Below are 27,647 nucleotides of genomic sequence, written 5' to 3'. Positions count from 1 at the left end.
CAACCCTTCTAATGCGACTATCCCCGATGCTTCTCCCTCTTTTTCCCCTGCCCCACTACAAAGTTTCTCCTTGCAGGCATCCACTGAGTCTGAGGTGCTAAAGGAACTCCTTAAACTTGACCCCCAAAAAACACCTGGGTCAGATGGTTTAGATCCTTTCATCTTTAAGGTTGCTGCCCCTATCATCACCAAGCCTATCTCTGACCTTTTTAACCTGTCTCTCCTCTCTGGGGAGGTTCCCATTGCTTGGAAGACAGCCACAGTTTAAATAAAGTGTCCTTTATTTAAAGGGGGAGATCAAGCTGATCCTAAATGTTATAGGCCTATTTCTATGTTGCCTTGTTTATCAAAAGTGTTGGAAAAACTTGTCAAATAATCAACTGACTGGCTTTCTTGATGTCTATAGTATTCTCTCGGATATGCAATCTGGTTTCCGCTCAGGTTATGGATGTGTCACTGCTATCTTAAAGGTCCTCAATGATGTCACTATTGCCCTTGATTTTAAGCAATATTGTGCGGCTATTTTTATTGACTTGGCCAAAGCCTTTGACGGTAGACCATTCCATTCTTGTGGGCCGGTTAAGGAGTATTGGTGTCTCTGAGGGGTCTTTGGCCTGGTTTGCTAACTATCTCTCTCAAAGAGTGCAGTGTTTTAAGTCAGAAAATCTGCTATCTCAGCCACTGCCTGTCACCAAGGGAGTACCCAAAGGCTCAATCCTAGGCCCAACACTCTTCTCAATTTACATCAACAACATAGCTCAGGCAGTAGGAAGCTCTCTCATCCATTTATATGCAGATGATACAGTCTTATACTCAGCTGGCCCCTCACAGGATTTTGTGTTAAATGCTCTATAACAAAGCCTTAGTGTCCAACAAGGTAGATCCTTAATCTTGTTCTGAACATCTACAAAACAAAGGTCATGTGGTTTGGTAAGAAGAATGCCCCTCTTCCCAGAGGTGTTATTATTACCTCTGAGGGTTTAGAGCTTGAGGTAGTCACCTCATACAAGTACTTGGGAGTATGGCTAGATGGTACAATGTCCTTCTCTCAGCACATGTCAAAGCTGCAGGCTAAAGTTAAATCTAGACTTGGTTCCCTCTATTGTAATCGCTCCTCTTTCACCCCAGCTGCCAAACTAACCCTGATTCAGATGGCCATCCTACCCATGCTAGATTACAGAGACATTATTTATAGATCAGCAGGTAAGGGTGCCCTTCGAGCGGCTAGATGTTACTTACCATTCAGCCATCAGATTTGCCACCAATACTCCTTATAGGACACATCACTGCACTCTATACTCCTCTGTAAATGGTCATCTCTGTATACCTGTCACAAGACCCACTGGTTGACGCTTATTCATAAAACCCTCTTAGGCCTCACTCACCCCTATCTGAGATATCTACTGCAGCCCTCATCCTCCACATACAACACCCATTCTGCCAGTCACATTCTGTTAAAGGTCCCCAAAACACACACATCCCTGGGTCGCTCTTTTCAGTTCGCTGCAGTTAGCGACTGGAGCAAGCTGCAACAAACACTCAAACTGGACAGTTTTATCTCAATCTCTTCATTCAAAGACTCAATCATGGACACACTTACTGACAGTTGTGGCTGCTTTATGTGATGTACTGTTGTCTCTACCTTCTTGACCTTTGTGCTGTTGTCTGTGCCCAATAATGTTTGTACCATGTTTTGTGCTGCTACTATGTTGTTGCTACCATGTTGTTGTTATGTTGTGTTGCTACCATGTTGTTATGTTGTGTTGCTACCATGCTGTGTTATGTGTTGCTGCCTTGCTATGTTGGTGTCTTAGGTCTCTCTTTATGTAGTGTTTCTTTGTCTCTCTTTGTCCTATGTTTATATTGTATTTATTTTTAATTTTGAAACCCAGGCCCTCGTCCCCGCAGTAGGCCTTTTGCCTTTTGGTTGGCCGTCATGGTAAATAATAATTTGTTCTTAACTGACTTGCCTAGTTAAATAAAGGTTTAAATAAAAAATAAATATCAAAACACTTCTCACTCCCATTCAACAACTCCAGCGCTTCGAACACACCGACTGTGTCTTGCGTTTTGGTACACCAGAAGTACATTAATTTCCAATGGAGCGCTGCGTGTGCCTTGCGGCATTGCTTTGCAGAGGCAGTTGCAGTGCGTTCTGTGTGGTGCAACGTATGCATCAAATTGTATGCGTAGACTTGACAGAAAGTAGCAAAATGTTAATGTTGAATTTTTGTTGCACACATATCCAGTAAAACAAAATGTGGGATTACATCAAAACAGTTTGACGGTAGAATTTCTTTACATTTTTTATTCATTTATTTGCCAAGTAGCATATTATTTATTTGATTGACATCTAAAAATTAATTGTGAGAGCCTATAATATAATTTCCTTCCAAAATGCATAGTTTTGGTGTGAAATGCAGTAAGAAATAGTCAAGGTGGTAGAGAGTAGGCACTTTAAACAATAAGACCAACATTGAGAAAGGTGGTCTTGATCGCGCTGTTGGGCCAGGCAGGACCAGACCCGCCGAAAGCGCAGTTCTGTGTGGGTCCAGAGATGGTAGAAGTCCCGAAAGCAGGCAGGGGAGTTCCACCGTCTCATTCAAGAGCTTTGACTGTATGTAGAGGAATTCCGAAGTTACTTTCATCTGGGCCGAAGCCAGTTCGATCACCTGCTCCAGATGGTTGGAGCCAGGATCGCCTGGATGGATACCAACTACCGGGAGTCCATCAGCCCAGTTTAACGCCTGGCGATTTGTCTCTGGTAAGCTACATTCTAGTACATTTTTAAAGCCTTTGATACCATAATTGATTGATATTTTATGTGCAACCTAGCTAGCTAAAGGGCTCTCTAGTTAATAACCCCTATGTGACATCAGATGTACTGTACTTTTACAGAATGTTCATTATGACTAACTTTTCCCAAAGTTAGTTTAAAATCCCTTTTTAATCAAATCAAATGTTATTTGTCACATGCGCCGAATACAACAGGTAGACCTTACAGTGAAATGCTTACTTACAAGCCCTTAACCAACAATGCCGCTTTAAGAAAATACAAAAAAAGAGAATAACAAATAATTAAAGAGCAGCAGTAAATAGATACAGGGGGTACCAGTACAGAGTCAATATGCGGGGGGGCTCCAGTATTGAGATAATATGTACATGTAGGTCCAGTACTTCACTGGGGCTAAGCTTTCTGCCATCCAGGACCTCTATACCAGGCGGTGTCAGTGATGCAACCCATCAGGATGCTCTCGATGGTGCAGCTGTAAAACCTTTTCAGGATCTGATCTCCCATAGCACTCACTTCCGTCATCATGAAGTGCTTTGAGAGACTAGTCAAGGACCATATCACCTCCCCCCTACCTGACACCCTAGACCCACTCCAATTTGCTTGCCGCCCCAATAGGTCCACAGACAACGCAATCACACTGCACACTGCCCTAACCCATCTGGACAAGAGGAATACCTATGTAAGAATGCTGTTCATCGACTACAGCTCAGCATTTAACACCATAGTACCCTCCAAACTCGTCAATAAGCTTGAGACCCTGGGTCTCGACCTCGCCCTGTGAAACTTGGTCCTGGAGTTCCTGACGAGCCGCCCCCAGGTGGTGAGGGTAGGTAACAACATTTCCACCACGGTGATCCTTAACACTGGGGCCCCACAAGGGTGCGTTCTCAGCCCTCTCCTGTACTCCCTGTTCACCCATGACTGCGTGGCCATGCACGCCTCCAACTCTATCATCAAGTTTGCAGAAAACACTACAGTGGTAGGCTTTATTACCAACAACGACGAGACGGCCTACAGGAGGAGGTTAGGGCCCTCGGAGTGTGGTGTCAGGAAAATAACCTCACAATCAATGTCAACAAAACAAAGGAGATAATCGTGGACTTCAGGAAACAGCAGAGGGCCCCCTATCCACATTGATGGGACAGTAGTGGAGAAGGTTTAAGTTCCTCGGCGTACACATCACGGACAAACTGAAATGGGCCACCCACACCCGCGCAGTAGCGCCTCTTCAGCCTCAGGAGGCTGAAGAAATTCGGCTTGTCACCAAAAACACTCACAAACTTTTACAGATGCACAATCGAGAGCATCCTGTAGGGCTGTATCACCGCCTGGTACGGCAACTGCTCCGCCCACAACCGTAAGGCTCTCCAGAGGGTAGTGAGGTCTGCACAACGCATCACCGGGGGCAAACTACCTGCTCTCCAGGACACCTACACCACACGATGTCACAGGAAGACCAAAACGATCATCAAGGACAACAACCACCCGAGCCACTGCCTGTTCACCCCGCTATCATCCAGAAGGCGAGGTCAGTACAGGTGCATCAAAGCTGGGACTGAGAGACTGAAAAACAGCTTTTAAGGCCATCAGACAGTTAAACAGCCATCACTAACATTGAGTGGCTGCTGCCAACATACTGACTCAAATCTCTAGCCACTTTAATAATGAAAAAATTATGTAATAAATGTATCACTAGCCACTTTAAACAATGCCACCTTATATAATGTTAACATACCTTACATTACTCCTCTCATATGTATATACTGTACTCGATACCATCTACTGCATCTTGCCTATGCCGTTCGGCCATCACTCATTCATATATTTTTATGTACATATTCTTATTAATTCCTTTACACTTGTGTGTATAAGGTAGTTGTTGTGAAATTGTTAGGTTAGATTACTTGTTAGATATTACTGCATGGTCGGAACTAGAAGCACAAGCATTTCGCTACACTCGCATTAACATCTGCTAACCATGTGTATGTGACAAATAACATGTGATTTGATTTAATCTCAGGGGGTCCTAGATCCAGAGGTGCTTCCTCCATTTCATCATCTTCCATGGCTGCAGCAGTGGTCATACTTGTGGATGATGTAGACGTTGTAGAGGGTCTCGCTGCACCGGTGGTGGTCGCAGTAGTAGATGACATAGAGGGTCTCGCTGCACCGGTGGTGGTCGCAGTAGTAGATGACATAGAGGGTCTCGCTGCATCGGTGGTGGTCGCAGTAGTAGATGACATAGAGGGTCTCGCTGCACCGGTGGTGGTCGCAGTAGTAGATGACATAGAGGGTCTCGCTGCACCGGTGGTGGTCGCAGTAGTAGATGACATAGAGGGTCTCGCTGCATCGGTGGTGGTCGCAGTAGTAGATGACATAGAGGGTCTCGCTGCATCGGTGGTGGTCGCAGTAGTAGATGACATAGAGGGTCTCGCTGCATCGGTGGTGGTCGCAGTAGTAGATGACATAGAGGGTCTCGCTGCACCGGTGGTGGTCGCAGTAGTAGATGACATGGAGGGTCTCGCTGCACCGGTGGTGGTCGCAGTAGTAGATGACATGGAGGGTCTCGCTGCACCGGTGGTGGTCGCAGTAGTAGATGACATAGAGGGTCTCGCTGCACCGGTGGAGGCGGTGGTCGCAGTAGTAGATGACATAGAGGGTCTCGCTGCATCGGTGGTGGTCGCAGTAGTAGATGACATAGAGGGTCTCGCTGCATCGGTGGTGGTCGCAGTAGTAGATGACATAGAGGGTCTCGCTGCACCGGTGGTGGTCGCAGTAGTAGATGACATAGAGGGTCTCGCTGCACCGGTGGTGGTCGCAGTAGTAGATGACATAGAGGGTCTCGCTGCATCGGTGGTGGTCGCAGTAGTAGATGACATAGAGGGTCTCGCTGCATCGGTGGTGGTCGCAGTAGTAGATGACATAGAGGGTCTCGCTGCACCGGTGGTGGTCGCAGTAGTAGATGACATAGAGGGTCTCGCTGCACCGGTGGTGGTCGCAGTAGTAGATGACATAGAGGGTCTCGCTGCATCGGTGGTGGTCGCAGTAGTAGATGACATAGAGGGTCTCGCTGCACCGGTGGTGGTCGCAGTAGTAGATGACATAGGGTCTCGCTGCACCGGTGGTGGTCGCAGTAGTAGATGACATAGAGGGTCTCGCTGCATCGGTGGTGGTCGCAGTAGTAGATGACATAGAGGGTCTCGCTGCACCGGTGGTGGTCGCAGTAGTAGATGACATAGAGGGTCTCGCTGCACCGGTGGTGGTCGCAGTAGTAGATGACATAGAGGGTCTCGCTGCACCGGTGGTGGTCGCAGTAGTAGATGACATAGAGGGTCTCGCTGCATCGGTGGTGGTCGCAGTAGTAGATGACATAGAGGGTCTCGCTGCACCGGTGGAGGCGGTGGTCGCACTAGTAGATGACATAGAGGGTATTGCTTGCACCGGTGGAGGCGGTGGTCGCACTAGTAGATGACATAGAGGGTATAGCTTGCACCGGTGGAGGCGGTGGTCGCACTAGTAGATGACATAGAGGGTATAGCTTGCACCGGTGGAGGCGGTGGTCGCACTAGTAGATGACAGAGGGTCTCGCTGCACCGGTGGTGGTCGCAGTAGTAGATGACATAGAGGGTCTCGCTGCACCGGTGGAGGCGGTGGTCGCACTAGTAGATGACATAGAGGGTATTGCTTGCACCGGTGGAGGCGGTGGTCGCACTAGTAGATGACATAGAGGGTATAGCTTGCACCGGTGGAGGCGGTGGTCGCACTAGTAGATGACATTGCTTGCACCGGTGGAGGCGGTGGTCGCACTAGTAGATGACATAGAGGGTCTTGATGCACCGGTGGCGCCCACACTTGTGGATGACGTAGTAGAGGGTCTGGCTGTAAAATTGCCACTCGCTGCCCTAGGCAAAATAAATGGATCCAGAAAAGAAAGAATGTAGCAGAAGCTCCTGTGCTGCTGGCCTGAAGCTGCTGACCCAGACCTCTTCTTCTCTTTCTCTTCCCTTCTCTCTCTCTCTGATACCTGTCCCTGAGTCATCTCCACTTCCTCCTACAGTCTTATTTTACACAGACATGAACATGATACGCCAAATCATTACCTAGCATAACTATACTTATTAGATAGCTATCATGGACATGTCACCTACTGTACACACACACACACACACGGTTATCTGACCAAGTTATCAGGGGTAGTAACTAGCATTATTTATATTACTATTTTTCTTACACACACACACACACACACACACACACACACACACACACACACACACACATATATATATATACATATATATATATACACACACACACACCTCATTGGCTAGGTTAGCAAGCTAGTTAGCTAGCTAGCTAACTAGCCACATCTAGCACAAGCTCACTACTAAACTGACCTGGCAATACAACTATCATGGACACTTGTCTCCAAGCAGCATTTTTTATGTTTAAGTCCCTGTAGCTGTCAGGCGTTGCCAATAAGACATGATTTTGAGGAGACTGCGAAAATGATTCTCTCCTCCATGTGTCCAACTGCACGCAACCGCCTGCAACACAGGTGTAGATACCTGCATTCAGTATAGTTGTGTAGCTGCGCAAAATGTTATGCAGCATTGATGTGACGACGCAGTCGGTGTGTTCGAAGCGTTAATCAATTATGCGCTCACAGCTACTATATAATCAACGCAACATTGACATTATCCCACCCCTGTCTGTGTGGTACATGCGTTTGTCTATCACTCTGTGTGTGTAACCAGTGATAACCATCTTGTGGGTTGACAGAAATACTTTCCCCAAAACCTGTTATTTGTTATTTGCAAACTTTGCCATGAAATGAGCAGCATCGGTACAGAACCATCACTAGATCAGCACATTAAAATGGACATAGAGCCCCACAGTGGAGGTGTCATAATACCCATAAAACCTAGCGGTCAAACAGGGAAATGGTTCCTCAGAATACAGTGGGGCAAAAAAGTATTTAGTCAGCCACCAATTGTGCAAGTTCTCCCACTTAAAAAGATGAGAGAGGCCTGTAATTTTCATCATAGGTACACTTCAACTATGACAGACAAAATGAGAAAAGAAATCCAGAAAATCACATTGTAGGATTTTTAATGAATTTATTTGCAAATTATGGTGGAAAATAAGTATTTGGTCAATAACAAAAGTTTATCTCAATACTTTGTTATATACCCTTTGTTGGCAATGACAGAGGTGAAACGTTTTCTGTAAGTCTTCACAAGGTTTTCACACACAGTTGCTGGTATTTTGGCCCATTCCTACATGCAGAGCTCCTCTAGAGCAGTGAAGCTTTGGGGCTGTTGCTGGGCAACACGGACTTTCAACTCCCTCCAAAGATTTTGTATGGGGTTGAGATCTGGAGACTGGCTAGGCCACTCCAAGACCTTGAAATGCTTCTTACGAAGCCACTCTTTCGTTGCCCGGGCGGTGTGTTTGGGATCATTGTCATGCTGAAAGACCCAGCCACGTTTCATCTTCAATGCCCTTGCTGATGGAAGGAGGTTTTCACTCGAAATCTCACAATACATGGCCCCGTTCATTCTTTCCTTTACACGGATCAGTCGTCCTGGTCCCTTTGCAGAAAAACAGCCCCAAAGCATGATGTTTCCACCCCCATGCTTCACAGTAGGTATGGTGTTCTTTGGATGCAACTCAGCATTCTTTGTCCTCCAAACACAACGAGTTGAGTTTTTACCAAAAATATCTATTTTGGTTTCATCTGACCATATGACATTCTCCCGATCTTCTTCTGGATCATCCAAATGCTCTCTAGCAAACTTCAGACGGGCCTGGACATGTACTGGCTTAAGCAGGGGGACACGTCTGGCACTGCAGGAGTTGAGTCCCTAGCGGCGTAGTGTGTTACTGATGTTAGGCTTTGTTACTTTGGTCCCAGCTCTCTGCAGGTCATTCACTAGGTCCCCCCATGTGGTTCTGGGATCTTTGCTCACCGTTCTTGTGATCATTTTGACCCCACGGGGTGAGATCTTGCATGGAGCCCCAGATCGAGGGAGATTATCAGTGGTCTTGTATGTCTTCCATTTCCTAATAATTGCTCCCACAGTTGATTTCTTCAAACCAAGCTGCTTACCTATTGCAGATTCAGTCTTCCCAGCCTGGTGCAGGTCTACAATTTTGTTTCTGGTGTCCTTTGACAGCTCTTTGGTCTTAGCCATAGTGGAGTTTGGAGTGTGACTGAGGTTGTGGACAGGTGTCTTTTATACTGATAACAAGTTCAAACAGGTGCCATTAATACAGGTAACAAGTGGAGGACAGAGGAGCCTCTTAAAGAAGAAGTTACAGGTCTGTGAGAGCCAGAAATCTTGCTTGTTTGTAGGTGACCAAATACTTATTTTCCACCATAATTTGCCAATAAATTCATTAAAAATCCTACAATGTGATATTCTGGATTTTTTTTCTCATTTTGTCTGTCATAGTTGAAGTGTATCTATGATGAAAATTACAGGCCTCTCTCATCTTTTTAAGTGGGAGAACTTGCACAATTGGTGGCTGACTAAATACTTGTTTGCCCCACTGTATGTGGTTTCCAGTTTACATAGAGTCCAATGAAGTTCATTCAGTGCCAGCGATGTGTCTGCTTGAGGGGGATATATACGGCTGTGATTATAATCAAAGAGAATTCTCTTGGTAGATAATGCGGTCAACATTTGATTGTAAGGAATTCTAGGTCAGGTGAGCAAAAGTACTTGAGTTCCTGTATGTCGTTATGATCACACCACGTCTCGTTAATCATGAGACATACCCCCCCCCCCCCCCTTCTTACCAGAGAGATGTTTATTTATGTTGGCGCGATGCGTGAAGAAACCAGGTGGCTGTACCGACTCCGATAGCGTGTCTCGAGTGAGCCACGTTTCCGTGAAACAAAGAAAGTTACAATCTTTGATGTCTCTCTGTGCCGGGGCACCGGTTAGTCGAGGTAATATGTACATGTAGGTAGAGTTAAAGTGACTATGCATAGATAATAAACAGAGAGTAGCAGCAGTGTAAAAGAGGGGGGGGGAGTGTAAACTGTCTGGGTAGCCATTTCATTAGCTGTTCTGGAGTCTTATGGCTTGGGGGTAGAAGCTGTCTTTTGGACCTAGACTTGGTGCTCCGGTACCGCTTGTCATCTATGACTAGGGTAGCTGGAGTCTTTGACCATTTTTAGGGCTTTCCTCTGACACCTCCTGGTATAAAAGTCCTGGAGGGCAGGGAGCTTGGCCCACTGGGCCGTACGCACTACCCTCTGTCGTGCCTTGCGGTCGGAGGCCGTGATGCAACCAGTCAGGTTGGTGCAGCTGTCGAACGTTTTGAGGATCTGAGGACCCATGCCAAATCTTTTCAGTCTCCTGAGGGGGAATAGGCTTCCTCGTGCCCTCTTCACAACTGTCTTGGTGTGTTTGGACCATGATAGTTTATTTTTGATGTGGACACCAAAGAACTTGAAGCTCTCAACGTGCTCCACTACAGCCCCGTTGATGAGAATGGGGGCGAGCTCGGTCCTCTTTTTCCTGTAGTCCACAATCGTCTCCTTTGTCTTGATCACATTGAGGGAGAGGTTGTCCTGGCACCACACGACCAGGTCTCTGACCTCCCTATATGCTGTCTCATCATTGTCGGTGATCAGGCCTACCACTGTTGTCATCGTCAAACTTAATGATGGTGTTGGAGTCGTGCCTGGCCATCAGTCATGAGTGAACAGGGAGTACAGGAGGTGACTGAGCACCCACCCCTGAGGGGCCCCGGTGTTGAGGATCAGCAAGGTGGATGTGTTGTTACCTACCATTACCACCTGGGGGCGGCCCGTCAGGAAGTCCAGGATCCAGTTGCAGAGGGAGGTGTTTAGTCCCAGGGTCCTTAGCTTGGTGCTGAGCTTTGAGGGCTCTATGGTGTTGAATGCGGATCTCTAGTCAATGAACAGCATTCTCAGTGTTCTACCCTGATTTTCAAAATAAAAATACAGATTATTTTTGAGACCTTCAATTAGCTGCTCAGTGTTGATCTCTGTGGCTTGAACATGTTCGGCCTCTGGCAGACTCTCTACATTGCTCACGTCATCTTCAATGGGATCAGTCCCAGTCTCAAATTCATCATGAGGCCAATTCTCATCTAACTTGGAGCTTAAAAGCTCTCTGTGGTTTCGGCAGATGTGTGACCGATAGGCGCTGAAACATCTATTTGTTTTTCCACACCCATTAAGTCCACAGATAATTAGAAAATGGGGTTCATGCTGGTGATAGAGGCCAGTATGTGTGAGTAGTCTGGACACAGATAAAGTATGTTTGTTGCAAAGTGGACAATCGAATAGAGTTGACATTCTTCAGACAGATTGTGAACCTTGGGATGGAATCATGGCGATCATTGCTACTCAGCCACTTGCAGATGTCATTAAGGGACCAGTCTTCCACAGCCAGACTCAAGTTGACACTAAAAGCAAAAGTGAAATGTATTAGTGTTGAGGCTAAAACAAAACCTACACCACTCTTTCTAGACACACCACCTGTCCTCCTAATTTGTAGTTATGGTTGTTCCATAATGAAGCAGAGCTTGTCAGGAAAGGTGAAGATGTCTCTCTCTTATCTGACGCCACATTTCTTAGTATGGGACATTATGGGATTCTGCAGTCCCACGTTTAAGTGTTGACTCAGATAATATGATGCGCCAAATGGGGCATTACGTTCTTCTTCCGTGTCAACCCAAATTGGCCTATTGGAGTTCTTAATAAAGAGAGCCCATTTCGGACAGTTATAAATGCTTCTTGATATAATGACATGTTAGGGAGCTTTAATCCTCTCGTCTAAGTCTTTGCCTGAAGGTTCTGTCATGCCCTGATCTGTTTCACTTGTCTTGTACTAGTCTCCACCCCCCACCAGGTGTCTCCCATTTGTGCCCATTATCCCCTGTGTATTTATACCAGCGTTTTCTGTTGTCTGTTGCCAGTTCATCTTGTTCCGTCAAGTCTTACCAGCGTGTTTTCCCGTTTTTCGAGTCTTCCTAGTTGCTGTTTTCTAGTCTTCCTGGTTCTGACCATTTTGCCTGCCCTGACCCTGAGCATGCTGTTCTGTCATTGACTCTGCCCTGGATTACTGACCTCTGCCTGCCCTCGACCTGCCCTGGCCTTTTGCCCTGTATAATAAATGTGATAAAACTCTACTATCTACCTCCTGTGTCTACATCTGGGTCATATCCGGAGTTGCGATAGCTTCATCCTTGCCCTTTTAACAGTCCAAATAAACGGAGTAATCATTTTGTCAATGGCGTTAAAGGTGTAGGCAGATATGGACAGTGGAAACATGCTGATAATATGATTCAGTTTAAGAGCTATAACCATCTTTATAACATGTGGCCTACCCCTCAATTATTACTTTTGTAGCTTATCCCAGTTAAACTGGAGTTGAATTTTGATCAAAAATACAGAATGGAAAATAAACATTTCCCTTCCCCTCCTAAGAAACAATTTCTATTCTCACATACAAAAAGAAGATGAAATGACACCAGACTTTCACCATTCAGATGGTATAAGATGAAGGAATAACACAGAACACACAATAATCATACACTACATGACCAAAAGTATGTGGACACCTGCTTGTCGAACATCTCATTCCAAAGTCATGGGCATTAATATGGAGTTGTTCCCCCCTTTGCTGCTATAACAGCCTCCACTCTTCTGGGAAAGCTTTCCACTAGATGGCGGAACATTGCTGCGTGGACTTGCTTCCATTCAGCCGTAAGGGCATTAGTGAGGTCAGGCACTGGTGTTGGGCGATTAGGCCTGGGTTGCAGTCGAAGTTCCAATTCATCCCAAAGGTGTTTGATGGGGTTGAGGTCAGGGCTCTGTGTAGGCCATCCAAGTTATTCCACACTGATTTCGACCAACCTTTTCTGTATGGACCTCGCTTTGTGCACGGGGCATTGTCATGCTGGGGCCCTTCCCCAAACTATTGCCACAAAGTTTAAAGCACAGAATCGTCTACAATGTAATTGTATGCTGTAGCGTTAAGATTTCCCTTCACGGGCTTAGCCCGAAACTTGAAAAACAGCCTCGGACCATTATTCCTCCTCCACCAAACTTTAAAGTTGGCACTATACATTGGGACAGGTAGTGTTCTCTTGGCATCCGCCAAACCCAGATTTGTCTGTTGGACAGCCTGATGGTAAAGCAGGATTCATCACTACAGAGAACGCGTTTCCACTGCTCCAGAGTCCAATGGCTTTACACCACTCCAGCCGACACTTGGCATTGCGCATGGTGATCTTAGGCTTGTGTGTGGCTGCTCGGCCATAGAAACCCATTTCATTAAGCTCCCGACGAACAGTTCTTGTGCTGACGTTGCTTCCACTCAGTGGTGTGTGTTGCAACAGAGGACAGACAATTTTTACGCGATATGCACTTCAGCACTCGGCGGTCCCGTTCTGTGAGCTTGTGTAGCCTACCACTTGGTGGCATCCTATGATGGTGCCACGTTGAAAGTCATTGAGCTCCACAGTAAGGCTATTCTACTGACAATGTTTGTTTATGGAGATTGCATGGCTGTGTGCTCGATTTTATACACTTGTCAGCAACAGGTGTGGCTGAAATAGCCGAATCCACTAATTTGAAGAGGTGTCTACATAGTGTACTGTATTGATTGATTGACTGTAAATACATTCATTCACCATTCACTATTGGAAAAGACAAAGGAATTATACAGAAGACACAATAATCTAAACGTATTGATTGATTTATTAATTGACTGTAAATACATTCATTCACCATTCGGTTGGTATTTGAATAGACAAAACATCGGACTAACAGAACAAACAATAATCACACAGTAAATACATTCATTCAAACATTCAGTTAGTTTTGGATAGACAAAGGATTAACACAGAACACACCATCATCACACTGCAAATACATCCAAAGACATTACAGAGGCTCACCTGTTTGTAGATCCATAGTGAGCTTTAAACATGGTCTTGCTTTGGTTTGAAATATAGAGTGCAGAACAGGCCGCCCCAATACACCAACCTGAAAGACATAAGTTAGACACAAACAAAACATGAATTTTCAATATCAAATGCATCTAACGAATCTGATCTGTTTTTATATATTCTTCTTTTTGTCAAGTTTAACATAACCTATACAGACATTTTCCATAAGCACAAAAAGCTTATTTCTCTCAAATTCTGTGCACAAATTTGCTTACATCCCTGTTAGTGAGCATTTCTCCTTTGCCAAGATAATCCATCCACCTGACAGGTGTGGCATATCAAGAAGCTGATTGAACAGCATGATTATTACACAAGTGCACCTTGTGCTGGGGACAAAAATGGCCACTCAAAAATGTGCAGTTTTGTCACACAACACAATTCCACAGATGTCTCAAATTTTGAGGGAGCATGCAATTGGCATGCAATCTCAATCGCACTCCACACTGCCCATTCCCACCTGGACAAAAGGAACACCTATGTGAGAATGCTGTTCATTGACTACAGCTCAGCGTTCAAACCCATAGTGCCCTCAAAGCTCATCACTAAGCGAAGGACCCTGGGACTGAACACCTCCCTCTGCAACTGGATCCTGGACTTCCTGACGGGCCGCCCCCAGATGGTAAGGGTAGGCAACAACACGTCTGCCACGCTGATCCTCAATACAGGGGCCCCTCGGGGGTGTGTACTTAGTCCCCTCCTGTACTCCCTCTTCACCCACGACTGCATGGCCAAACATGACTCCAACACCATCATTAAGTTTGCTGACGACACAACAGTGGTAGGCCTGATCACCGACAACGACCAGATAGACTGTAGGGAGGAGGTCAGAGACCTGGCCGTGTGGTGCCAGGACAACAACCTCTCCCTCAACATGATCAAGACAAATGAGATGATTGTGGACTACAGGAAAAAGAGGACCAAACACGCTCCCATTCTCATCGACAGGGCTGCAGTGGAGCAGGTTGAGAGCTTCAAGTTCCTTGATGTCCACATCACCAACAAACTAACATGGTCCAAGCACACCAAGACAGTCAAAGAGGGCACAATAAAACCTATTCCCCCTCAGGAGACTGAAAAGATTTGGCATGGTTCCTCAGATCCTCAAAAGGTACAGCTGCACCATCGAGAGCATGGTTGCCTCACTGCCTGGTATGGCAACTGCTCAGCCTCCGACCGCAAAGCACTACAGAGGGTAGTGCGAACAGCCCAGCACAACACTGGGGCCAAGTTTCTTGCCATCCAGGACCTCTATACCAGGCGGTGTCAGAGGAAGGCCCTAAAAATTGTTAAAGATTCCAGCCACCCTAGTCATAGACTGTTTTTCCGGCTACCGCGCGGCAAGCGGTGCTGGAGTGCCAAGTCTAGGTCCAAGAGGCTTCTAAAACAGCTTCTGCCTCCAAGCCGTAAGACTCCCTAACATCTAGTCAAATGGCTACCCAGACTACTCTCTGCTACTCTCTGTTGTCATCTATGCATAGTCATTTTCGGTACCCCCCTGTATATAGTCTCGCTATTGTTATTTTACTGCTGCTCTTTAATTACTTGTTACTTTTATCTCTTGTCCGTAATTTTTTCAAACTGCATTGTTAGTTAGGAGCTCGTAAGTAAGCATTTCACTGTAAGGTCCTACAGCTGTTGTATTCGGTGCATGTGACTAACACAATTTGATTTGGTGTATAAAAAATAAAAAAAATAATAGGTGCAAAAACGAAACTTAAAAACATTAAGCATGGAAATAGCGCACATAGAACAGATCTACCACTTCTTAGACTTCCTTTCAATGAAAATGACAGCTCTATAACAGAAATGTAGATGTGAATTTTGTCAGGTCGCCCCAAAAGTTACATATTGCAGCTTTAAGGGTAGCTTTAGTGTATCTTAACTTCTTCCAGTGTGAAGTAATTGGTAGCTTGGTAACCTATATTTTCAGAGTAGCTTCCCCAACACTGGAAATGAACGGCATGTTACAATCTAACTATTTGCTACTATACTATTTATGTTGAGATGTAATGGAATTGATAGCCTACTGGTGTGCATTTAAAAATGTAGAAATAGTAGCTGTGGTGTATGATTACTGCCATTGTAACAAGTGCATTTAATATTTTGTTATAAGATCCGCATCCGTGATTCTAACGTACTTGGTATTGCTCTTGGTAAAGACTGAAAAGACACACTTTTTTTCAATTTTGTAACGGATAAAATACTATCTCAAATTTTTGACTGTTAAATCAATCATCTTAACCTTTCAGATTTTATGATTTTTTAAAAGTATTTCCCAAGACCATGCACAAAAAACTCAAATTACCATAACACTTATAAAGTTAGAAGGGAAAAAAAACTTAACATCGTGAAAATGTTGCAAATGTTTTGAATTGCCTAAAATACAGAAGTTATAACATTTTTATGCACAGCGAAATTTTATGCACAGCTGAAATATTTTAAATTCTGTAATATTATTCAAGGAATATTTTATCATTGCTGCATTTCGGTAATTAGATACATGTTTTGGTAGATGCGAGACCGCGTTACGTACTTCATCAAGAGCAAAACATATCATTTGAAACATATTAACCATCTGAAGCATTAAGAACAACAAATGAATCATTAACTCCCCACCACTGCCCAGCTCCACCACATCTCCCCCTCCCTCCCACTGAATCATGTTTATTTTGTGTTCTTTAGGAGTTAAGTCTGTCAGACTTTCTCTTTCGTTTTTGGTACCTGTGAAATTTGGAAATTAATAAAATTACATTTCATGATAGCCAGTCTTTTTTGATCTTCTTATGTAATTACTTAAACAGCTAAACTGCATTAGTATGCAATTACAATGCAATAATATGATTACAGTGTTACTACTTCAGGCTAACTACAGTTTTACAACCCCTGTCTAAAATAATATGAATCAATAATGCTAAATGCACTAGCTAGGGCAAAGCAAATGTTAGCTCTAACAGTGGTGGTGAAGATCAGCATGTTGTTTGGGCAACAGCATGTTCTGAATCAGATAGGCTATTCTAAAATCTTGGTCTAAATGCTATTAAAATATGATTAGGGTCCCCTGGGAAACACTTTGGTTCCTACCCTGTCATAAATCCTACCTGGATTTTAATTTATCATCATGCCAAACAACACCAACCATAGAATTAGAATAATCATTCTATATCTACGATTCTAACAGTTCACCCCCCAAAAAATAAGCACCAAATAAGATCTGGAAATTATATGGTGTTAATCTTTTCCTGATGGTGTTGAGGTATACAGCTTATATCAAAGTTTGTCAGATGTTTTCAGACCTCAAAAGTAATGTCCACATCGCATGCTAACAATTAGAACATCATGCTACAGTGCCTTCATAAAGTATTCACACCCATTGACTTTTTCCATGTTTTGTTGTGTTACAGCCTATATTTAAAATGTATTAAATGTACATTTTTTTGTCACTGGCCTACACACAATTTCCCATAATGTCAAAGGGGAATTTTTACTAATTCATAAAAAATGAAAATCTTAAATATATTGAGTCCAGTATTAAACCCTTTGTTATGGCAAGCCTATATAAGGAATAAAAACCTGCTTAACAAGACACATAATAAGTTGCATGGACTCTGTGTACAATAATAGTCGTAAATAAATCATGTTAAACACGATCTCATCTCTCTACCCCACACATACAATTAATTATCTGTAAGGTCCCTCAGTCGAACAGTGAATTTCAAACACAGATTCAACCTCAAAGACCAGGGAGGTTTTCCAATGCCTCGCAAAGAAGGGCACCTATTGGTAGATGGGTAAAATAAAAAGCAGACATTGAATATCCCTTTGAACATGGTGAAGTTATTCATTACACTTTGGGTGGTGTATCAAGAGACCCAGTCACTACAAAGACACAGGAGTCCTTCCTAACTCAGTTGCAGAAGAGGAAGGAAACTACTCAGGGATTTCATCCTTGAGGCCAATGGTGACTTTAAAACAATTACAGAGTTTAATGGCTGTGATAGGAGAAAACTGAGGATGGATCAACAGCATTGTAATTCCTCCATAATACTAACCTAATTGACAGTCTGAAAAGAAGGAAGCCTGTACAGAATAAAACATATTCCAGGTTTGCAACAAGGCACTAAAGTAATACTACAAAAAAACTGGCGAAGTCGTTGACATTCTGAATACAAAGTGTTATATTTGGAGCAAATACAACACATTACTGAGTACCAATCTCCATATTTTCAAGCATAGAGGTGGCTGTATCATGTTATGGGTATGCTTGTAATCGTTAAGGACTGGGGAGTTTTTCAGGATAAAAAAATAAACTGAATGGCACAGGCAAAATCCTAGAGGAAAATCTGGTTCAGTCTGCTTTCCACGACACTGGGAGAGGAATTCCATTTTCAGCAGGACAATAACCTAAAACACACAGCCAAATCTACACTGGAGTTGCTTACCAAGTAGACAGTGAATGTTCCCAAGTGGCCAAGTTACAGTTTGGATTTAAATATACTTGAACGTCTATGGCAAGACCTGAAAATGGTTGTCTAGCAATGATGAACAACCCATTTGACAGAGCTTGAAGAATTTCTTAAAGCATAATGGGCAAATATTGTATAATCCAGGTGTGGAAAGCTCTTCGAGACTTACCCAGAAAGACTCACAGCTGTAATGTACTTCTACAAAGTTTTGTAGATTATGTAAATTACATATTTCTGTATTTAATTTACAATAAATTAAAACATGTTTTCACTTTGTCACTTTGTCTCCTGGGTGGCACAGCGGTCTAAGGCACTGCATCTCAGTGCTAGATGTGTCACTACAGACCCTGGTTCACACAATTGTCCAGGTTAGGGCTTGGCCAGGGTAGGCCATCATTGTCAATAACAATTTGTTCTTAACTGACTTGCCTAGTTAATTATAAAGGTTTTTAACCTTTATTTAAGTAGGCAAGTCAGTTAAGAACAAATTCTTATTTACAATGACGGCCTACCAGGGAATAGTGGGTTAACTGCCTTGTTCAGGGGCAGAACGACAGCTTTTTACCTTGTCAGTTCAGGGATTCAATCCAGCAACCTTTCGGTTACTGGCCCAACACGCTAACCACTAGGCTACCTGCTGCACCAGTCAAATAAAGGTTAAATAAAAAAATGTGTAGATGGGTGAAAGGCCATATCTATTTAATACATTTTCAATTCTGACTGTAACACAGCAAAATGTGGAAATAAGTCAAGGGACATGAATACTTTCTGAACCTTAAATGGTTTTTAGTTTTTTTTTAAATTATTTTGTTGGGAGCCCCATTAGCTGTTGAAGAAGCAGCAGCTATTCTTCCTGGGGTCAACACAAAACATAAAACATGAAAAAATACAGAACACTAATGGACAGGAACGGCAACAAACATTTTAACTAAGAACACTAAAGAACAATACAACTATTTTAAAAAGCAATAACAAGAGAAAATAAAGGAAAACAATCATAAATAACAATAAGAATGTGTGCGTGTGTGTGTGTGTGTGTGTATGTTTGTCCGCATTGTTCCTTGAGGTGTTGTTTTATTAAACAGATTTTATTGCTTGTCTAAATTACCTGAGGCGGAAGAGAATTCCATGTAGTCATTGCTCTATACAATACTGTGCGCCTCCCAGCCACTGTTCTGGACTTGGAGACTGTGAAGAGACCCCTTATTGCATGTCTTGTGGGGGAGAAAAATCTCACTTCTCTATTAGAAAAACAAGACAATTGGATGTGTTAACAAGGCTTAAACCACAGCAGGAGACCATTTTGAATGTTGTTACCCTTTAATTCAAGTGTCCATGCACCTAGCAATGATTGGTTAGCGGTGTTGTCTGTTGTGCACATAGTGTGATGGAGTTAGATTGTACATGCATCAGAAAGTTTTTATGATTACTGTAACTGAACTTCCAATTACAGTAACAAACAACCATATGGTAATGAGAATTGGACATTACAGTAATGAAAAGCCCTTAGCAAATGTAGCTAATAAAAGCAGAAGCCATTATGACTCAGCATAATTTCATAAATGAAATGCATGTAAAGTCCTACAAAATTGACCCGGGCACATTACGGTAATGAGATTTTGAGTAAACATTTTATTTAAAAAGCACCTCAATAAGATGTAAGCCCAAAACAAGTAAAAGAGCCACAAAACAAGCATAGTGAGCCTTAATATGATAGTAAATTATATATATTTTTTAGAGACTATATACAGTGGGGAAAAAAAGTATTTAGTCAGCCACCAATTGTGCAAGTTCTCCCACTTAAAAAGACGAGAGAGGCCTGTACATTTTCATCATAGGTACACTTCAATTATGACAGACAAAATTTGAAAAAAATTCCAGAAAATCACATTGTAGGATTTTTAATGAATTTATTTGCAAATTATGGTGGAAAATAAGTATTTGTTCACCTACAAACAAGCAAGATTTCTGGCTCTCACAGACCTGTAACAACTTCTTTCTTTAACTTCTCTGTCCTCCACTTGTTACCTGTATTAATGACACCTGTTTGAACTTGTTATCAGTATAAAATACACCTGTCCACAACCTCAAACAGTCACACTCCAAACTCCACTATGGCCAAGACCAAAGAGCTGTCAAAGGACACCAGAAACAAAATTGTAGACCTGCACCAGGCTGGGAAGACTGAATCTGCAATAGGTAAGCAGCTTGGTTTGAAGAAATCAACTGTGGGAGAAATTATTAGGAAATGGAAGACATACAAGACCACTGATAATCTCCCTCGATCTGGGGCTCCACGCAAGATCTCACCCTGTGGGGTCAAAATGATCACAAGAACGGTGAGCAAAAATCCCAGAACCACACGGGGGGACCTAGTGAATGACCTGCAGAGAGCTGGGACCAAAGTAACAAAGCCTACCATCAGTAACACACTACGCCGCCAGGGACTCAAATCCTGCAGTGCCTGACGTGTCCCCCTGCTTAAGCCAGTACATGTCCAGGCCCGTCTGAAGTTTGCTAGAGAGCATTTGGATGATCCAGAAGAAGATCGGGAGAATGTCATATCATCAGATCAGATCAGATCAGGTCAGATGAAACCAAAATAGATATTTTTGGTAAAAGACAAACAAAATGAGAAAAAAAATCCAGAAAATCACATTGTAGGATTTTTAATGAATTTATTTGCAAATTATGGTGGAAAATAAGTATTATTTTATAATTATAATGAAAACAATGTACGGAGCAAATGCCAAATTGGCTTTTTACCAAATTACCGTACAACAGACCATGTATTCACCCTGCACAACCTAATTGACAATCAAACAAACCTGTGAGACAGGGATGCAACTTAAACCCCACCCTCTTCAACATATATATCAACGAAGTGGCGCGGGCATTAGAAAAGTCTGCAGCACCCGGCCTCACCATACTAGAATCTGAATTCAAATGTCTGCTGTTTGCTGATGATCTGGTGCTTCTGTCACCAACCAAGGAGGGCCTACAGCAGCACCTAGATATTCTGCACAGATTCTGCCAGACCTGGGCCCTGACAGTAAATCTCAGTAAGAGCAAAATAATGGTGTTCCAAAAAAGGTCCAGTCGTCAGGACCACAAATACAAATTCCATCTAGACACCATTGCCCTAGAGCACACAAAAAAACTACACACACCTTGGCCTAAACATCAGCGCCACAGGTAACTTCCACAAATCTGTGAACGATCTGAGTGGCAAGAAGGGCATTCTATGCCATCAAAAGGAACATACAATTCAACATACCAATTAGGATCTGGCTAAAAATACTTGAATCAGTCATAGAGCCCATTGCCCTTTATGGTTGTGAGGTCTGGGGTCCGCTCACCAACCAAGATTTCACAAAATGGGACAAACACCAAATTGAGACTGCATGCAGAATTCTTCAAAAATATCCTCCGTGTACAACGTAGAACACCAAATAATGCATGCAGAGCAGAATTAGGCAGATGCCCGCTAATTATCAAAATCCAGAAGAGAGCCGTTAAATTCTATAACCACCTAAAAGGAAGCGATTCCCAAACCTTCCATAACAAAGCCATCACCTACAGAGAGATGAACCTGGAGAAGAGCCCCCTAAGCAAGCTGGTCCTGGGGCTCTGTTCACAAACACACCCCACAGAGCCCCAGGACAGCAGCACAATTAGACCCAACCAAATCATGAGAAAACAAAAAGATAATTATTTGACACATTGGAAAGAATTAACAAAAAAACTGAGCAAACTAGAATGCTACTTGGCCCTAAACAGAGAGCACACAGTGGCAGAATACCTGACCACTGTGACTGACCCAAACTTAAGGAAAGCTTTTACTATATACAGACTCAGTGAGCATAGTCTTGCTATTGAGAAAGGCCGCCGTAGGCAGACATGGTTCTCAAGAGAAGACAGGCTATGTGCACACTGCCCACAAAACCAGGTGGAAACTGAGCTGCACTTCCTAACCTCCTGCCGAATTTATGACCATATTAGAGACACATATTTCCCTCAGATTACACAGATCCACAAAGAATTCGAAAACAAACCCAATTTTGATAAACTCCCATATCTACTGGGTGAAATTCCACAGTGTGCCATTACAGCAGCAAGATGTGTGACCTGTTGCCACGAGAAAAGGGCAACCAGTGAAGAACAAACACCATTGTAAATACAACCCATATTTATGCTTATTTATTTTCCCTTGTGTGCTTTAACCATTATGTACATTGTTACAACACTGTATATATATAATATGACATTTGTAATGTCTTTATTGTTTTGAAACTTCTGTATGTGTAATGTTTATTGTTCATTTTTATTGTTTATTTCACTTTTGTATATTACCTACCTCACTTGCTTTGGCAATGGTAACACATGTTTCCCATGCCAATAAAGCCCCTTGAATTGAATTGAATTGAATTGAGAGATGGATTAGGATGGGCAACTGGACCGTGGACCAATAAAAAAAAAACATGTAAATAATGTTTTCATTTTTGGAACTCTGTCGTGGTCTCAACTTACTGTTGAGAATTAGAATAATAGAATATACAAGGTGCGATTTCGAAATGTAGTTGTGCATCAGCAGTCACTCAATCAGCACATGTCAGCTAAAATAAAATAGATTAGTAAATTAGTCTAGCGGACAGCTATCTAAACTTGTAGTAAGCATGGTCGAATTACCGATTGGGGTGAGGCCCGTTTGTTCATCAGTAATCATATTAAAAACTGCAAACATTTGCCTCCACCCCATGGTAAAATGTGTAGAATTGCAGGAAATTGTATAGTTGTGTGTACGCAGACCCACGAGCCACTGTGGCCCCTCATGATGAGTTACTTTTTTTGTGGCCCCCAGCCCCATCAAAGTTGCCCATCCCAGCGAGGAGGGGAAAAGCCTGCTTTTGGGTGAGCTAGCTAGAACAACATCAACTAGCTAGCAATAATATCAGATACCCATTTTCAGGAAAAGCATGGAGCTCTAGCTATCTGTAGTGATTATATTATTTGAAACCGCCACACGCACGTCATCTGTACCTGTGTTACATTCCGTATTATGTTTTATTACATTTTTTTAAAACCGTATTGCTATCTGTCTCAAGTTGTAGAAATCATCAGCATGAAGAATACTGAATTCAGTTTGAATTGTCAAGTCGACTGAATTGCCATTCAAATAATGTTGTGCCTCTCTTTCGGATGTGCTAAGCACACCACTGCCTCAGTGGTTGGGTGACCGCCTTCCGGGCTGGCCCAGTCCAGCGGTGACATTGGACGGGGCCACAGTGTCTCCCAACCACCTTGTCTCAGTCCCCAGTAACTATGTGGACACCCCTTCAAATGAGTGGATTTGTCTATTTTAACCACACTGACAGGTGTATAAAATCGAGCACACAGTCATGCAATTTCCATACACAAACATTGGCAGTAGAATGGCCCGTGCTAAAGATCTCAATGACTTTCAACGTGGCACCGTCATAGGATGCCACCTTTCCAACAAGTCATTTCTGCCCTGTTCGAGATGCCCCGGTGAACTGTAAGTGCTGTTAAAGTGGAAACGTCTAGGAGCAACAACAGCTCAGCCGCAAAGTGGTAGGCCAAACAAGCTCACAGAACAGGACCGCCGAGTACTGAACCGCGTAGCGTGTAAAAATCGTCTGTCTCAGTTGCAACACTCACTACCAAGTCCCAAACTGCCTCTGGAAACAACGTCAGCACAAGAACTGTCCGTCGGGAGCTTCATGAAATGGCTTTCCATGGCCGAGCAGCCGCACACAAGCCTAAGATCACCAATGGAATGACAAGCGTCGGCTGGAGTGGTGTGAAGCTCACCACCATTGGACTCTGGAGCAGTGGAAACGCATTCTCTGAAGTGATGAATCACACTTCACCATCTGGCAGTCCGACGGAAGAATCTGGATTTGGTGGATGCCAGGAGAACGCTACCTGCCCGAATGCATAGTGCCAACTGTAAAGTTTGGTGGAGGAGGAGAAATCGTCTGGACCTGCTTTTTATGGTTCGGACTAGGCCCCTTAGTTCCAGTGAAGGGAAATCTTTAAGCTACAGCATTCAATGACATTCTAGACGATTCTGTGCTTCCAAATTTGTGACAGTAGTTTGGAGAAGGCCCTTTTCTGTTTCAGCATGACAATGCCCCCATGCACAAAGCAAGGTCCATACAGAAATGGTTTGTTGAGATCGGTGTGGAAGAACTTGACTGGCCTGCACAGAGCCCTGACCTCAACCCCATCGAAAACCTTTGGAATGGATTGGAACGCCGACAGCGAGCCAACCCTAATCGCCCAACATCCGAGCTCGACTTCACCAATGCTCTTGTGGCTGAATGGAAGCAAGTCCCAGCAGCAATGTTCCAACATCAAGTGGAAAGCCTTCCCAGAAGAGCGAAGGCTGTTATAGCAGCAAAGGGGGAGACCAACTCCATATTAATTCCCATGATTTTGGAATGCGATGTTTGACGTGCAGGTGTCCACATACTTTTGTATTCTGCAATAGCTTATGTGCCGGGGGGAGGGCTAAGGTCAACTTGTCTTATCTGGACCCATATTCATAAAGCATCTTAGAGTACTGCTGATCTAGGATTCGTTTTTTACTTTTCTTTTTTACTTTGAGATCAATAATGAATCAAATTATATTGACTGGTGGGACCACCTGACCGTACATCAGTGTTTAACCCAAAAGGCTCAGACATTTCAGTGTCTCACTGGGCCATGGCTCCGGCGGACCTGCTGTCCCTTGGGGCCAAAGCCAGGCCACCGGTACATTTTAGCCTGCGTTTCCATAACAACTGTGAACTTTAACACCTCACAAAGCAACTGTTTCGATTATGCAGAGGTTGTCGATTCTGCTCTTCACAAGTCCTCCCTTTTAGTCCTAGCTATGGAAACGGTGCGATGCCACACAGGACTCATGCAACTCAGGTAAGAGGGTTCTGGAAATAAATGAATAGAAACACAAAACGAATGAAAGAGCACACAGACACCAAAAATATCTCTGGCATCAATATTTTCAACTGGCTCAACTGACTCGGCTCGCTATTTTATCTGTCCATTAAAGACGGATAAAATTCCTATTGAGAGGGGTGGCTGGAAACAGCCAATGAATCTGCCGAAAACTCCAGCACTGTTTGTTAGAGATGATTGTGGACTTCAGGAAACAGCAGAGGGAACACCCCCCTATCCACATTGATGGAACAGTAGTGGAGAGGGTAGTAAGTTTTAAGTTCCTCGGCGTACACATCACAGACAAACTGAATTGGTCCACCCACACAGACAGCATCGTGAAGAAGGAGCAGCAGCGCCTCTTCAACCTCAGGAGGCTGAAGAAATTTGGCTTGTCACCAAAAGCACTCACAAACTTCTACAGATGCACAATCGAGAGCATCCTGTCGGGCTGTATCACCGCCTGGTACGGCAACTGCTCCGCCCACAACCGTAAGGCTCTCCAGAGGGTAGTGAGGTCCGCACAACGCATCACCGGGGGCAAACTACCTGCCCTCCAGGACACCTACCCCACCCGATGTCACAGGAAGGCCATGAAGATCATCAAGGACAACAACCACCGAGCCACTGCCTGTTCACCCCGCTATCATCCAGAAGGCGAGGTCAGTACAGGTGCATCAAAGCAGGGACCGAGAGACTGAAAAACAGCTTCTATCTCAAGGCCATCAGACTGTTAAACAGCCATCACTAACATTGAGTGGCTGCTGCCAACATACTGACTCAAATCTCTAGCCACTTTAATAATGAAAAAATTATGTAATAAATGTATCACTAGCCACTTTAAACAATGCTACCTAATATAATGTTTACACACCCTACATTATTAATCTCATATGTATACGTATATACTGTACTCTATATCATCTACTGCACCTTTATGTAATACATGTATCACTAGCCACTTTAACTATGCCACTTTGTTTACATACTCATCTCATATGTATATACTGTACTCTATACCATCTACTGTATCTTGCCTATGCCGTTCTGTACCATCACTCATTCATATATCTTTATGTACATATTCTTTATCCCCTTACACTTGTGTCTATAAGGTAGTAGTTTTGGAATTGTTAGCTAGATTACTTGTTGGTTATTACTGCATTGTCGGAACTAGAAGCACAAGCATTTCGCTACACTCGCATTAACATCTGCTAACCATGTGTATGTGACAAATACATTTTGATTTGATTTGATTTAAAGTGAAAATCAGGTGATACCCTATTTGTTTAATTAAGCTCCTCTGCAAAAAAAAGCTGTTACAGAGTCTAGCCTTGCGTAGTGTGGCATTGTTGTTGGCTCCCTTGTGAAGAGGAAGAATATGAGCACCATGATCATGGTGAAGTAGAGGATGGTAGTGGTCACACTGATGACCGGCAGCTTGAAGAAGGAGTAGCGCATGTCGTAGACAAACTGGTAGACCGCCATGAAGAGGCTGGGCAGGAAGGAGTGCCACCACCAGCGAGTCCTATATGCAAAGCAAAGAACACTCTTTTAGGTTCGGCTCAATACAATTTTGTTAACACAGTGTTAAGTGCTTTGGATCGACGAGCAGAGATAAATTGAGTGATATGGGAAAGAAGCATTTGCATCATTCAGAATGTTTTCATAGAACTTAAAACAGATTTACTGTTGACGCGAAGACTTCACAATTGGTGGTTAAACATACCGACACAGATAATCTGGAAATGTTGGAAATACGTGTTACAAATATTACACAACGCATTTACATACAAAGAGAGAGAGAGAGCACAGCATGCCATTATTGTGATCTGTGTACGTATGGGTGCACACAAGTGGAACTAGCACAGCCGCATGGTGGCCTTGGAACAGGTGAGGAGGGAAATGATGAACACCAGGAACAGGAAACCAAACATGTAGTACGTCTGGTGCGATAAAATGTTTAGAAAATACTCAACAATCAATCAGATTACATCTCCTTGCTTAGAGGCCGAGTTGACCTTGGTTTAAAGAAATTAGTAGGTATTTACTTGTTCGTTATAAATGTTAATTACACATTAATAATCAATGAATTACTTGTGTTTCTTTGTGAGTCATTATACAAGCACCACTAGGCTAATTCAGGGTCATGGTTGAGTGGCAGACTTGACCCTCGATCTTACCTGATGCTGTTGAAGAGCTAGATGAAGATGCAGCCGAATGGCTGAGTGTTTTGCCAAATCAGCTTACATGTTTGCAATTGTTGTTGTACTTATTCACACATCACGTTATGTGCTGTCAAGTGTTGCTGTACTTATTCACACATCACGTAATGTGCTGTCAAGTGTTGTACTTATTCACACATCACGCTATGTGCTGTCAAGTGTTGATGCATTTATTCTCCAAAGAAGTTACACGTTTGCAAATATCTT

At 43.4% G+C, this 27,647-nt stretch overlaps 1 protein-coding gene across 1 annotated transcript; it reads right to left on the bottom strand.

Moving 5' to 3' along the window:
* Positions 1-885: 885 nt before the first annotated feature.
* LOC118964713 (dynein heavy chain-like) lies at positions 886-26,703 on the bottom strand. Its single transcript, XM_036979046.1, has 4 exons — positions 26,539-26,703; positions 5,914-6,203; positions 4,920-5,864; positions 886-904 (listed from the first exon to the last, which is right to left on the bottom strand). The coding sequence occupies exons 1-4, from the start codon at positions 26,701-26,703 to the stop codon at positions 886-888; spliced, it is 1,419 nt and encodes a 472-aa protein (XP_036834941.1).
* Positions 26,704-27,647: the final 944 nt, after the last annotated feature.

This window comes from Oncorhynchus mykiss, chromosome 5, assembly GCF_013265735.2.
Source record: "Oncorhynchus mykiss isolate Arlee chromosome 5, USDA_OmykA_1.1, whole genome shotgun sequence".
Taxonomy (NCBI): Eukaryota; Metazoa; Chordata; class Actinopteri; order Salmoniformes; family Salmonidae; genus Oncorhynchus; species Oncorhynchus mykiss.
Note: the sequence above shows the minus strand (reverse complement) of the source record. Positions and strands in the feature narration are given on the sequence as shown.

Bases quoted from the DNA above. Each gene is read 5' to 3' on its own strand.
- LOC118964713 (XM_036979046.1), bottom strand. From the start codon at position 26,703: ATGGCGGTCTACCAGTTTGTCTACGACATGCGCTACTCCTTCTTCAAG. The intron at 6,204-26,538 runs GTAACAGCTTTT...GTCATCTACTAG, and splicing joins ACTACGCAAGGCTAGACTCT to TGCGACCACCGCCTCCACCG. The intron at 5,865-5,913 runs GTGCAGCGAGAC...CCACCGGTGCAG, and splicing joins TACTACTGCGACCACCACCG to CGAGACCCTCTATGTCATCT.